Source organism: Juglans regia, chromosome 6 (assembly GCF_001411555.2).
Source record: "Juglans regia cultivar Chandler chromosome 6, Walnut 2.0, whole genome shotgun sequence".
NCBI lineage: Eukaryota > Viridiplantae > Streptophyta > Magnoliopsida > Fagales > Juglandaceae > Juglans > Juglans regia.
Window position 1 is genome coordinate 25,939,812 of NC_049906.1, and position 16,053 is coordinate 25,955,864.

General features: G+C 34.7%; 1 protein-coding gene across 1 annotated transcript; it reads left to right on the top strand.

Annotated features, from left to right (window-relative positions):
* The first annotated feature begins 12,452 nt into the window (after positions 1-12,452).
* On the top strand, positions 12,453-15,155 carry LOC108997799 (myrcene synthase, chloroplastic-like). The gene is made up of 7 exons (XM_018974174.2): positions 12,453-12,644; positions 12,734-13,001; positions 13,097-13,472; positions 13,958-14,173; positions 14,266-14,404; positions 14,500-14,748; positions 14,847-15,155. The coding sequence occupies exons 1-7, from the start codon at positions 12,453-12,455 to the stop codon at positions 15,147-15,149; spliced, it is 1,743 nt and encodes a 580-aa protein (XP_018829719.2). The 3' UTR covers positions 15,150-15,155.
* Positions 15,156-16,053: the final 898 nt, after the last annotated feature.

The following is a 16,053-nucleotide window of genomic DNA, read 5'->3' on the forward strand; positions in this document are numbered from 1 at the left end:
ACAAACCTAAGTGCCTTATAGCTCGGTGAGTAGGCAGCTCGAATATCCTATCTCCTACAAAGCAACACCCTACTACCATGGAGACCAGGTCGGCAAGTATAAATAGACACCACCTAAAACCAACAAGAGGTGATCATATCTATGCATATCTCCATCTATTTTCTCTTTACATCTCCTATATTTATATTGACTTGATCGTCAGAGGTACAACGGACCCCGAGGTCGCATACTTCTTACAAGGAAGAATCCGAGCACTGTGTCCTGAGCATTGTAAGCGTGAAATCGCCCAGACGACCCACGAAATACGACATCAACATTAAATTTTAATATTATTGCTCGGTGTTGGAATGGTGGCTTGATTTCCTGTTGAAAACGTCATTGTAGAGACTTGGCTTGACTATGGCTCGAGCAAACTTTGGCTCAACACTTCGCTCGAGTGAACCCCAGACAGATTGTTCGCTTGACATCTGCTCAACAGTACGTTCGAGCGAACTCCAGATAGATTGTTCTCTCGACACCTCGCTTGAGCGAATGTTTGTAAACTAGGGTTCCTGCACAATTTTGAAGAGTATTGCAACCAAAACAAAGAGAAAAGAGAGATAACTCATTTTGTGAGATTTTGAGAGCTCATTGGGTGTATTGAGGCTTTTAGGATTAATGAGTGATTTGTAATTTCTCTTTTGTACTCCTTTTTTGTAATAGTGAATTTCTTGAGATAAACTCCGCCAGTGGACGTAGGCTAATTCAAGCCGAATCACGTAAATCTTGGTGTTTTTTATGTGATTGTCGAATTTTCTTTTATTTGCTTCCGCCATTATACTTCAAATTAGCCGCTAGATATTTAGTTAATTCTAACAAACTGGTATCAAAGAGCCAAGCTCTGTGGAAGATCTTGAGTGATGGCTATGGCAAAGTTAGAAGTAGAGAAGTTCAATGGTTAGAATAGTTTCAGTCTATGGTGCATCAAGATGAAGGTTTTGTTACGACAACAAGACTTAGCAAAGGTCTTGTATGAGAAGGTGTTGGATGAATCTTCTATATAGACAAAGAAAGATGGGGAGGAAGCACATATTGTTATTTTGTTGTTTCTCTCTGAAGGAGTATTGCAAGAGTTCATTGATGAAGAGACTGTCATTGGTTTTTGGAAGAAATTTGAGAGTCTGTACATAAAGAAGTTGCTCACCAATTGTTTGTATTTAAAACAACATTTATATAGAGGGAAGCTTTTATACCTCAAATTAGCTACAAGATATCCAGTTAATCCCAACACCTGGTTCACAATGCATGTGATTTTCAAGCATCGTTAAAACATAACTTAGTTAATTAACAAATATATAATCATAAAAAAGAGAGCAATTGTTTCCTTACTACGTAATATATGTAACCCTTTCCTTTACAAAATAATATTTAAATTAAATACTATTAATTTAATGCATCATTTTTTTTTCTAACATTAGAAATTTCAATATTGTTGTTTTATATCCAAATATCAAAATACTATACTATTTAAATAGGTTGGAGGAATATATATACATATATTTAAATATTCCTATTTTCAAAGACCATGTTGGAAAATTCGTTGCAAGTTCAAGGCAACCTGAGAGGCACGTGGGGCTAGAAAACAAGTCTGAGTTCGAGAATTCGGCCTAGCTCGTGCTTCTAAACAAGTGACTCCCTGGGAGTGCCATCGTTACTAGGAAGACTTTCACGGTTGATTGGGGTAGCCAACATTCTGCGTACTAGATTGATCTTTTAGACCACCAATATGACAATTCTTCAAAACATGACCAGACTTCTAGAAAAATTGTCACGTGCTATCTCATAATCAAATATTTTTTCTCAGGAAAATGTCAGTTTGGAGAAAATTCCTTCCAACCTAATGTAAGGCGGCTAGAAAAAAATGTTAGTTTGGAAGAAATTCCTTCCAATACTTGGCGACAAGACTCTAGGCGATTAGATTGGAAGACTAGTCTAAACGACCAACCTAAATGACATCGTGGTCAACAATTAGAAAATGCGAGATGAGCCTTTCAACTTTTCACTCGGTAGGTGAGGAGAGGGTCATGTGGTCTTCGTGACCTCCACACCCGTTAATTTGTAACCTTCCCGCCAATTATATTCAGCGCACACGACATCTACCCGGTGAGAACCTTCTGAGTTCCGCAATCAATCTATTGATGACCAAATCCTCCCGAACTCTGCATTTCAAGCCGCATATCATTGAATCTTCCATTTTAGATAATTCCAATATTCTTGGGATAATTTCCTTTTATGTTAACATATATTTTTAGAAACTATTTTTCAGATTTTAAGGCTAGATTGTAACCACATTTATTTTGTTTCTGGATTTGAGTTTTGACATCTATTTAATCCCGTCTTGTGGGATGAATAGAGAGTTTTGGTTCTTAATCTTAGTTTAAATTTTAGTTTTTGGTTTTTGAGTTTGAATTTTAGAGAGTTCGAATTTAGGTTTCGATAGTTCAGAGTTTATTATTTGAGTTTCTTTCAAGGAGATAGATCTGGAGAAGCAGATGCGAGAGCCACATGCTTCATCAACTAACTTCAATGAAGAACACTGGTTTTATTCTTTTTCTTTTTAATTTCAATATGAACTAATTTTATTTTCTAGAACTTTGATGTAGCCTAGCATTGAACACACAGTTGATATTCCAAGTGTCAACTCGGATTTGACACAGTTGATATGAACTAATCCGGATCAGAACTCGGATTTCAAACCAAGGTTGGAACATGGATCGGGTTAGCCAGGGTAAAACCCGGGCTGGAGCTAAGATTGAAACCTATTTTTAAAAATTCGGAACCCCAGGTTCCGATAGGGTTGATACCCGCATGGTGCGGGGCAGGGGGTGCCCTCCCACGCACCCCGCCCCGCACCATGCTGGGGTTGAGGATTTTCCCCCCGCCCCCCGGCCCTGCCTCTCGGGGGAGGGGCAAAAAATTCAATCCGCCCTGCCCCCCGCCTAGGCACCATATTGTGTTTAAAAAAAAAATTTTGGTCTAAAAATATTTTTTTAGATCCAAATTATAATATAATTTAAATAATAAATTAAAATTTATAAATATAAAAAAAAACTTAAACTCATTAGAGTTAGATTTTGAATTGCTTTGGCCTCCTAGGCCAACGTTTGTATAGGAGGTCAAGGCAATACAATAGTCATCCTTAAGCAATGTGGGACTTACTACTAAGTCCCACATTTCTTAAGGATGACTATTGTATTTAAGGGTGTTGAACCGGACCGGATTTTTTCCGGATCCGGTCCGAAACCCGGAAATCCGGGTGCATCCGGGCGGTTATCCGCCCAGATTACAACCGGGCGGTTAAAAAACTCCGGATCCGGTTACGGATCCGGTCATGTGACCCGGTTATCCATAACCAGGTCATTTAAAACGAAAAAAACCCGCCCCTTTGAGAGTCTTCAGTCTCGCTTAGTCGCTTTGCTGTCTCGAATAGTTAGGGTTTGCTCGTCTTCTCGAATCCGTCGTCACTCTCAGTCTCGAATCTGCCTCGTCTTCAATCCGTCGTCTCTCTCGGTCTCAAATCCGCCTTCTCTCTCAGTCTCTCTCGAATAGTTAGGGTTTGTTGTCTCGTCTTTCGACCTCACCGAGACACGGAAACAGAAATTTCGAAGTGTTTAAGGTATTTTTTTTCATTTGCTCTGTTTTTCACATGTAAGTTTTAATCACTTGTTCTTCTAAGTTTTAGCAGAAGATTATGTGACCTGTTAGAATTAGAAACCATGTTTTAGCAGAAGATTTGAAATTTAATCACTTGTTCTTCTAACTTCCATTTTTATTGATTTTTATTGTCAAAATCACTGTATTTGATTGTTATTATAGTACCCTGAGTTTTGTATTGAGTACCAGTACTGGGTTTTTGTATGGGTTGAGTGCTGAATTTCCCATTGATAATATTGCTTCCTCGACTCTATACCTCTTAGTTCTAATTTCCCATTACATGTTTCAGAGAACTGGTTTTATCATACTAATCGTATTTGTAGATATTTCCATCATATAAGGAATCCATTTAAGCCAATATTACTCGGATTTCTGTGGCTTATTAGCATCCCTGGTCCAAGAAGTTACTCATAGTCCTTAATGTAAGCTAAAAGCTTTATTTGCATTCTTGTTCAAGTGCCCTCTAGATATTGTATATTTATCCTACAGCTTGTTCGGTATATTATATTTATTTCATCGGAATTAGAAAAGGAAGCTTGTGTATGCTACCCATATGTGACGTATGGCTCCACTCTTTGCAGCTTTTCCATAATCCCTTCATTTGCCTTGACAAATATACCACTGAACGTTGACCTCAATCTCATATTTGTACAAGATCTTCCTTTTTTTTGATGCATTTCTCTTTTCCTGGGAAACAAATGCAGATATATCAGGGGACAAAAAGGTGCACGGACCACACAAAATCACCACAAAACAATAGTAATCTCACCCTGCATGTATGCGAATGACAATACTCTTTTAAGACCAACAAAAATATCGCTAATAGCAAGACTCATCAGATTTCTCAAACTCAAACCAAACAAAATTGAGATTATTAACACATTTACATATTGCAATCCCAAATCAGACTCAAAATTGCCTGTACATATTCAATTCCCAATTCAGCCAATACACAATATTACACAAAATATGGAAGAACAAAATAAATACTGTGATTTACAGTTTCAACAAGGAACACTTCTTTGTGAGAAGAAGATGGAAAACAAAAATTACAGAAGGCATAGCAGGAAAATAACATTTCAATTCCATCAAATATTACTGACACCTCCTACCCCCCACCCCCAAAAAAATTCCCAGATAAGAGAAAAAAATAAAGGAATGAATGTGATCTATATCATATCAAATTAACAAATATCATCTAAATTTTTAACTGAGTTTACTGGCTACTTTTCTGCACTTCTGAATGTTTTGTTCACTTGAGAAAGAATTTCCAAATATCTCTATCAGCCATCTCTTTGACTAAATGTGCTCCAAAAATGCCTTCTTCATCTACAAGACTTCTCTTTCCATATGGAGGTCTCACACACTGGTTATCCAAAGAAAATAAGTAAAAGATGAGTAGGATAGTTGCAGCTCAATTCCACATGCGCAAATCAACAACGCAAGGCAGAAAAGCAAAAGAAGTGCAAAAATCACGTGACACATACCCACTACAAATCCACAGAGCTTGAGTGATGTTTACATATATTCAACTGCCTCTGGCACTACCAAGAATTTTAATTTATTTCTATTGTTTGGCATTTGTTCAAATGTTATATATGTTAATGGGCATAAACTTCTAGTCTCAGAACAAGGATAGAGATGGCATATAAAGGAAACAATGAGATTACCAGAAATCCCTCATAAAAGATAAAGAAACTTACCTTTTTCATGAGTGCTTTTATGTTTGTGAGAATTGATGCTTTATATTTACTTTTAGGGAAAGGCAATATTATTAATGGACCTACAGTACTAAAAATACGTGTAAGTTTGATAAGTTTTACGTTAACTGTTAGTTTGATTTTTATTATATTTCTTCTTTTTTTTTTCTTATGTTTAAAACAGATGGAAGGTAGTTTTAGTGGTAGTGTTGGTAGATCAGCGCCTATTTCATTGGACATGGAGGAAAACACTAGTCCTTTAGTGCCTTCCTCTATGAATACCCAAAACCCCACACCATCTCTCCCCCTAAAGTCAAAAAGAGCCAAGAAGGCTACGAATCAATCTCTTGTATGGGATCATTTTACAAGGGTTGAACCTATTGATCCCATTGCACCCAAAGCTCAATGCAATTATTGCTTTAAGATTTATGGATGCCATTACAAAAATGGTACTTCATCAATGTCACACCACTTAAGATATGCTTGTCCGAACTCTCCCATTAGAGAGAATAAAAATCTTGGGAAGGATAAATCACCATCACACACTGGAGTTAGGATGGATGGTAAAGGTTCTAGTCCTCAAGTGTTAGGACAATATGATCGTGAAAAATTAAAGGCGATGATTTCCAATTTGTTTATCCAGTGTGAATTGCCATTCAAGATTATAGAGCATCCGGCATTTGTTAAACTTTTGGGTTATTTAGAGCCAATACATACTTTGCCATCCCGAACTACCTTCCAAAAAGAGTGTATTGGTTTATACAAAGAGGAGAAGCAAAAGTTGAAGGCATTGTTGAGTAGTCAAAGAGTGAGTTTGACCACCGATATATGGACATCGGTGCAAAACAAGAATTACATTTGTGTTACATGCCATTATATTGATCAAAGTTGGGTATTACACAAGAAAATTATAATGTTTTTCAAGATTCCTAATCATAGGGGTGAGACCATTGCTTGGATGTTAGAGTCTTGTTTGGCGGATTGGGAGATTAACCGCCTTTGTACGATTACCATGGATAATGCCTCCTCCAATGATGTTGCTATTGATCATGTGAGGAGGAACATAAGAGATAATGAGTTCACAATTTTGGGAGGTGAGTTCATACATGTGCGATGTGCTGCACATATTTTAAACCTCATTGTATGTGATGGTTTAAAAATTATTCATGATGCTGTAAATAAGATTAGAGAAGCAATTAGATTTGTGAGGTCCTCACCGACAAGGCTTGATATGTTTAAAACGTGTGCAAACGAGCTGAATATTATGTATGGAAAAATGGTGTGTCTAGATGTTCCTACTAGATGGAACTCAACATACCTAATGCTTAGTATTGCTGAAAAATATGAAAGAGCTTTCGTACTAATGGGAGTGAAGGAGTCACAACTTTTGGCACCTCCGTTTGAAGATTGGCAAATGGCTCGTATTTTTATTAAGTTTCTAAAAGTTTTTTATGATGCCACTTTGAAAATCTCTGGCTCATTGTATGTGACATCTAATATGTTATTTCAACAAATTTGTTCAATTGAGAACACTTTGAACAACATGGGTCAGAGTGAGGATGATATGTTGATGAAGATGGCTTCTATTATGAAACTTAAGTTTGATAAATATTGGGGGAAAACAGATAGGATGAACATGATTGTTTATGTAGCTTTTGTACTTGACCCTCGATATAAGATTACAGCCTTGTCATATTGGTTAAAAAGATGCAAAGGGGATGAATGCGAAGATAGAATTGAGGCCAAAGTAAAATTGCTCATGAATCGTTTGATTGAGCAATACCACAAGTTTTATGGGCTAGGTAGTGGAAGATTAAATATGGCCTATAGAAGTTCCTCAAGTATTATTGGTGATGATCTGGACTCTGAAGATTTTAATATAGCTCTAGAGCAATATCTTGAGAAGCAAAACAGTTCAGTACTTAGCTCGGACATGGATATGTATTTGTCGGATGTGATTGAACCAAAAATACCCGAGTTTGATATTTTGGATTGGTGGAAGAATAACTCATTTAGATATCCCATCCTTGTGGAGATCACACGTGATGTATTGAGCATCCCTATTTCCACCGTTGCATCCGAGTCCGCATTCAGCACCGGTGGACGTGTAGATCCATACCGAAGCTCATTAGCTCTGGAGACTGTCCAAGCACTAATTTGCACGCAAAATTGGTTGACTTGTGAACCACTTAGTTCTTGGGAGGTCGAGGAGCATGTAGAACGCGTTGACACCGAAGGTAAACACTTTTATTTGTTAAGTTTGATTTATTATTATTAATTTATCCATTTAACTTAACCTTTATATTTTTTTCTGCTTAAGGTAACCCTCTTCCTTCAACTTTAGCAACTTAAGCATATGGACTCCCACCCTATGTATTGAAAACTCTCCTTATGCAGTAAGTTATCGGAACCATGCCATATTTAATTTAACCACATCATGAGTTTCTTAGTTCTTTGTATTAATATTTGTAGTAAGAATGATTGCCAACTAATAACTGCCTTATGCAGTAATGTTTGATTTGAACTCAAATTAGTTGCTGCAGAGTTGGAAACTTCTCCAACACCATTGTGCTGGACCATGTATTTGTATGTGTGTATACATTGTATTCATTTTGGTACCATGTCTTTGATCTTTATAAGTTAATATCTGCTTGTGAATTTTTTCAGATGGGCTGGAGAGACGGACCCTCGTGTTATTTTCCGCAACATTGTCCATAGGCCGCGGCATAAAGCTACTGGTAACGCTTAATTCCTTCATTTTCTATTTTATTTTTGTTCTTTCTAGAGGGAAGAAGTATTTAGATTCTTAATTCATAGGTTCTTTATTTAGATGTTATGTAGTGTCTTTTTCTTTTTTTATTCTGGACTGAGAGTTATTTATTTCAATCTCTTCCTATGGGCTTCTGTTTTTAGATGTTTGATGTAATGCCCAACTGGTATGTAACTTTTAGATGTTATATTATTATTATTATCAAGTGCTTTCACGTATACACAAAACTATTTATTAATACACAAAACTTTGCATTTGAACCACTAATTATACCTGCTGTCACCTGCTCCAAATGACTCGGCAAACTCCCCCAGATTTTTTTTCTCCTTTCCATTGTACCTTTTTTATCCAGAAAAAAAAAAGTGTTGCATTGGCACAGTTGTAAAGAAAATTAGTGTTAATAAAAGGTGGGTCTCATATTAAAGAAGTTGGTTTTTTTATGGATTTATATATGTACTATTTGCCAGAACATGTAAAAGGAAAAAAGATATAATAATGTGCTTTTCTTTTGGATTAGACTTATGAGTATTCTGTTAGTACAGTGTTACATATCTCCCTTGTAAATTTTAGTTGCACTGCTTGGAGAAAAATGTTAGACAGATCATGAAGATGGTTTCTTATTGCGCCTATCACAGGTATAGAATCCTCATGTCTGAAATATCCCTCCTTTTATCTTTCTTTTATCTCAATCACTTGTGCTTAGAATTATTGATTTGAATTGCCTTGTTATCATACCTTGAAAGCAATAACTCCTGTGCTCTCTACAGTTTTAGCCTTTTGTCTTTATGGTATCATCTTCATTGCATGAGATTCTTTGATCCTCATGCTAAATTAATTTTATTTTTAATGGGCATCTACTGCCCAATAATTCTCATGGTGTTCTAAGTTTGGGTTTATTTGGGCTGGAGCAATTGCATAAAAGGGAACAGGCCATACATGAGTTGGAAAGGAAGATAGAAGAAAAAGATTGGGAGCTGAAATAAATTGGAGAGCATTTCAATTTTCAATGGCTAGGGCCTTAGCAAGAACTTGCATGATAGTGTATATTAATTAGTTGTAATATATATGCAGTACTTTGGCAAGAACAACATACACACTTTGGATGAATGCATTTGGATGAATTTGTTTTAAAAAAACCTACTATAAATTTGTCTTTAAAAAAAAAAAAAAAGGATTAAATCCGGATTTAACCCGGATTAAATCCGGAATAATCCGGGCGGATAACCGCCCGGTTTTTAAAATCCGGATCCGGATCCGGTTGTGGCCGGATATCCGGATCCGGATCCGGATGCACACCCTTAATTGTATTGCCTTGACCTCCTATATAAAGGTTGGCCTAGGAGGCCAAAGCAATCCAATGACTTGAATATAATTTTAAATTTTTAATAAATTGTATATATCTATATACAATATATTTTTTTATATATATATAAATAAATAAAAATTTTATATGTGGAGCGGGGGCGGAGGGCGGCCCCCGCTAGGCACTCTCAATGCAGGGCGGGGGACCTTGCCCCCGCATGAGCGGAGCGGGGTAGCCCGCCTGCCCATACGGAGGCGGGGCGAGGCCCCGCTGCCCACCCCTAGGTTCCGGGATGCACCCGATTTTTATTTTTTAATCAAAACGTACATGTTATGAATATTCTTTCATGAAAAAAATGTTGATGTAGCATTCAAACTCTATTTATTTAATTTTTAAAATAAAATTGTTTAAAAAATAATATTACATTGTTTATATGAAAACCACATATTACATTGTTTGTATGCGTTTTCAGTCTCCAATCAAATGATCATCATCTATTAGTATTAAATCCCAATTAGTAAATAATTCTAATCCAGCATAGTTCTGTTACTTCCATAGCCCATAGCCCAATTTTTTTTTCTATTTTCTTTTTAAAAGTTTTTTAACATTCTTAATCTTTAAGAAAAAAAGAAAAACAAATACATAATTTTACTAATAATCACTTCCTTACTCATTAAGTAAAAATTAAAATTAAAATTAAAATAATCAAGCGTTAAGTTTGAGCGGCTCTACTAGCATTTTCTTTTAATTTATTGTGTAAATCAATCAGCATCATTGATTTATTGTATCTTTATTATTTTTCTTGTCTCATTCCTTAGAAATAAGGACATATATTATCTTTATTTTGCCTTATTTTTTTGTAATGTTATTTATCATCTATTTTATCATCATCTTCTGATCATCCTATAATATGATATTAAATTATTTAAGATTATTTATTATATTTTATTTATAAGCTTATTCTTTAAATGTTAAAGAATGTTAAGAGGATAATGATAAAAGAATGTTAAGAGGATAATGATAAGAAAAAAAGGATAAATTTTTCTTTCCTTTTTAATTTCTACATTTTGTACAGCATCTTCACGTGGTTAATATATGTAACCCTTTCCTTTACAAAATAATATTTAAATTAAATACTATTAATTTAATGCATCATTTTTTTTTCTAACATTAGAAATTTCAATATTGTTGTTTTGTATCCAAATATCAAAATAATATACTATTTAAATAGGTTGGAGGAATATACATATATTTAAATATTCCTATTTTCAAAGACCATGTTGGAAAATTCGTTGCAAGTTTAAGACAACCTGAGAGGCACGTGGGGCTAGAAAACAAGTCTGAGTTCGAGAATTCCTAGCTCGTGCTTCTTAACAAGTGACTCCCTGGCACTTACTAGGAAGACTTTGACGGTACGTTGATTGGCGTAGCCAACATTCTGCAGTACTAGATTGATGTTGTAGACCACCAGATATGACAATTCTTCAATACATGACCAGACTTCCAGAAAAATTGTCACGTGCTTCTTATCACCATCTCATAATCAAATATTTTTTCTTAGGAAAATGTTAGTTTGGAGGAAATTCCTTCCAACCTAATGTAAGGCGGCTAGAAATTAAATAAAAAAAAAAATGGAAGCCCGACGTTAATTATTTAAATATTGCTATTTTCTTGATGAGATTTAAATATTGCTATTTTCAAAGACAGACCATGTTGGAAAATTCGTTGCAAGTTAGACAACCTGAGAGGCACGTGGGGCTAGAAAACAAGCCTGATTAATCAGAAAAAAAGAAAAACAAATACATAATTTCATTAATAATTACTTTCTTATTCATTAAATAAAAATAAAAATAAAAATAAAAATAATTAAGGTTTAATTTTGAAGGACTCTACTAGCATTTTCCTTCAGTTTATTATGTAAATCAATCAGTATTATTGATTTATTATATCTTTATTATTTCTCTAGTCTCATAATTTTCTTATAAATAGAGACATATATTATCTTTATTTTGTTCTATTTTTTAATAATGCTACTCATTATTTATTTTACCATAAGATCATCTCATAATGTGATATTAAATAATTAGAAACTATTTATTATATTTTAGTTATAAACTTATAATTTAAATATAAAAAAATGTTTAAAGAATAATAATAATAAAAATAATAAATAGTTTTTTCTTTCATTTCTAATTTCTACATTTGTACAGCATCTTCACGTGGTTGGTCTTTGCCGCCGCTAATTAAGCTCTGACTCCATGGAATCTGGCTATCAACTCCCAGTACGTACTACTTATTCAAACTTATTGACAAAATTCGTCTGGCCGATCACATATAATCCAAAAACATCGTTTCTCAACATAACAATATTATATCTTTATATATTATTCACAATGCATGCAAGACGTTAAAGCTCCTTCTACTTTTGGAAGTCACATTTGATTAAATTTATATATATTAATGGTTTAGTAGGCTGGAAATGTTTTCTACCATCTGCCAACTCGATACGAATGCTACGTACAAAAAATAACGAGATTTTAATATATAATTTTATTTGATCAAAAATCAATTTGAAACCGATCCGATTGATTTAATTAATAATAATCAAATATAATTTTTAGGTCTACTTGAATTATAACTCAGTTATAATTTAATATATATTTCATTTCTAATTATATAATTTTATTTGGTATAGTCTTATAATATATAACCATCCCAGTACAGGCTTTTAGAAAAACTCTGCGAATTTTTTTTTTACTAACCATATATTAGCAACCAATATATATAAAGTAGCAGCTGCCAACCAACTCTTATAATATATACTAGATTCTTTGAAATTCGTGCATGACTGCTCCCATGCATGCATGATATCGTCACAAAGAGATTATAGCCACCAGGATCGATATAAAAAGGTCATATGGTTGAAGGCTAAAAGCATATGTTCCACAAGAATCCATTGAAACAGAAAAGCAAAGCATCAGTACTAATGGCTTACGCAATGCATCTTAGCATTATTGATTCAATCCGAAATTGCAAACTCTCTACATTGCTCCCACCTAAAAGACCCGTCTCAGCTTTAACAAGCCCAAAAGACTCTACTATTGTCCGACGATCAGCAAATTACCATCCTACCATTTGGCATTATGATTACATCGAATCAATAAGAAGCGAATATGTGGTAAAGTGTGCGATTTCTATTTTTTTATTGTTTTTCTCAATAGTTTTTATAATTGTTGTTGATTTATTTGAGAATTGGTTTATTTGTAGGGGGAGTTATTCACCCGAAAGATTGATAAGCTCAAGGGAGAACTAACAATGATGTTTCACAACGTGGTGGATCCCATAAAGCAACTTGAGCTGATTGACACTTTGCAAAGACTTGGAGTATCTTACCACTTTGAGGACGAAATAAGGAGGATATTGGAAAATAAACACATTACTAATCATAATGGTGATGTTTGCGAGAAGCAAAGTTTATATGCCACTGCTGTTGAGTTTAGGCTCATGAGACAACATGGATTTGATGTACCTCAAGGTAAACAACATACTAGTAATGCTTTGACAAAAATAAATATCATACTCATAAACCATCATTTATTTTTAACAATTGGTGAGCATTGTTGATTGCAGACACTTTCAAAAGTTTCTTCAATGAAAAGGGGGATTTCAAAGAATGTCTATGTGTTGATATTGAAGGAATGCTTGCTTTGTATGAAGCCTCATTCCACTTGAGAGAAGGCGAAAGCATCTTGGAGGAAGCAAGAGATTTTGCAACCAAACAACTTAAAGAGTATGTGGATCAAAGTAAAGATCATTATCTTTGTACGATGGTGAATCATGCCCTAGAGCTTCCATTGCATTGGAGAGTGATGAGGTCTGAAGCAAGGTGGTTCATTGATGCATATAGAGGAATAGAAGATATGAACCCTACCTTGCTTGAGCTTGCAGAACTGGATTTTAATATGGTACAAGCAGTTCACCAAGAAGATCTAAAAGAAGTGTCAAGGTAAAAAGACATGTTTATCCTCATTTTATAACTTGGATCTTAGCCTAAAAAGCTACAAGGAGGTTTAGGACATGTTTGGATACTTGAAGTATTTTAGAAATTGTGAATAGTAGAGTGAAATGATTTGAATGAAAATGTTTTATAAGAGTTTTGGGAAAGAAGAAAGAAAAAGTTGAATAAAAATATTATAAAATTAAAAAAATTGTTTGAATATAACTTTTGAATATAATTTTTATTTTGAAGTTTGTAAAAATTATATTGATTTTTGATTTTGAATATTGATTAAGTAATGATTTGATCAAAAGATTGGAAATTTGAAATTGAAAAATATTTTCGGTTTGAGCAACGTTTGTGAATGAAATTTTGAGAATTCGCACGTTTGCCAAACATCCCCTTACTTGATATATATTAGCTTAGAGAGGAAAGAAAATGCAATATATGCTCTATTTCTAAAACTAATATTATTTTCTTGTCTCGTACAAAAGGTGGTGGAGGAGCACTGGCCTTGGAGATTTGAGCTTTGCAAGGGATAGAGTGGTGGAAAATTTCCTTTGGGCAACGGGAGCATTATTTCAACCTCAATTTGGACATGAGAGGAGAATGTTAGCAAAGCTCGGTGCATTGTTGACAATAGTAGATGATGTCTACGATGTCTATGGCACTTTTGAAGAACTTGAGCTCTTCACGGATGCTATTGAAAGGTTTGTATTAATAGTAGACACCTCAAATACTTCAAGTATGGCTGCTTATCTTTGATGCAAATACTTACATATAATTTGTTCTTGTGATCTAGATGGGATGTCAATGAAATGGGAAAACTTCCCTATTATATGCAAATTTGTTTCCTTTCTGTCTACAACACGGTTAATGAAATGGCTTTTGATACTCTCAAGGAAAAGGGATGCAACATCATTTGGTACATGAGAAAGGCGGTAAGGCTTGGATTTTCTTATTCATCACTATTTACCCTATAACTTATTATCTATAATAACTCTTCTAATTCATTGATCCACCACAAATCTTTTAGTGGGCAGATATATGCAAATCTTATTTGTTGGAGGCAAAATGGTTTTACAACGGATATACACCAAGCCTTCAAGAATACCTTGAATATGGATGGATGACAATAACAATAGCAAATATACTGGTGCATTGTTATTTTTTCGTCACAAATCCCATAACAAAGGAAGCCTTGGATTCATTGGAAGAGTATCCCGATATAATTCGTTTATCATCATTCATTGTGCGACTTGCAGATGATCTCGGAACATCTACGGTTAGGAAAACATACTATCCTAATTCTTTTATCAGCATTTATTTGGGATACTTCACATGAACAAAGGATAACATGTTTTTATGTGTTTTTTAACACAGGAAGAGTTAAAGAGGGGGGATAATCCTAAATCAATCCAATGCTACATGAACGACACTGGTGCTAGTGAAGAAGATGCTCGTCAATACATGAGGTCCTTGATTAGTGCAACATGGAAGACAATTAATGGAAATCGCATTGCAAGTTCTCCATTCTCTGAAACATTTAATGAGATTGCCACGAACATTGCAAGGGTGTCCCAATTCATGTACCAGCATGGAGATGGACACGGCATTGTAGACCGTGAGACTAAGGACCGCGTGCTAGCATTGTTTATTCACCCCATTCCCATAGCTAAGAATTGATGAATGATTGGCCAAATCACACATATATTTCTAATTTTTTCCATGTTTAGTTCTTATATTTGGGGACTGGATCATATGTCAAAGGTAACTTGTCTTTTTACCTCATTAATAATATTGTTCCTTGCGAGAATAAATGATGTACAAGCCAATCGAAATTCAATAAGTCTCTTGTTTCTCTTGGAAAGAAATACAAGCTTGATCTCTATTATATTATAGATATATCGTATGCTACATTTCTTTCCTGACATATATACATATATATATATATATATATATCCCTGCGTGCACACGATGCAGATCAAGCTGAATTGATTTCTGACTGCGTGCATGTAACTATTTTTACGTACTTTTTTATTGTTAGTCTCAACAAGTTTTAAATAGTTTTTTGTAACGTCTTTTTAATGTTCTCATTAAGATTGGGAGTTACAATGGATTAATTGTTCTTTTTTTTTTTTTAGTATAAAACATATACTTCATTTCAAAGATTAAACATTACATAGTTTGTCAAACAGCAACTCCCTACACACTTCCTCAGGGCATTCCTCAACCCAAACTAATTCCTCTCTAAGAGATCAAGCCAATCTAGCTAGTTTGTGTGCTACCTTATTTCCTTCCCTATGATTATGTATAATATCCCATCCCTCTCTTTTAACAAAGAAAGCTCTAATATCATCAATCAAGTGTCTATACCAGGAGCACATGTCTTCTCTGCTATCAATAACCTGCACCAATACCAGTGCATCTTCCTAAAAAATGACATCAGTCAAGTTCAACTCCATACACAATTCCACACAGAGCTGTAATCTCAACCACCACTTGCTTAAAGACACCCTTCTTGCTCATACATAGTGAAATCTGAACTTCCCCCATTGAATCTCGAATGATAATGCCAGCACCCATTCTG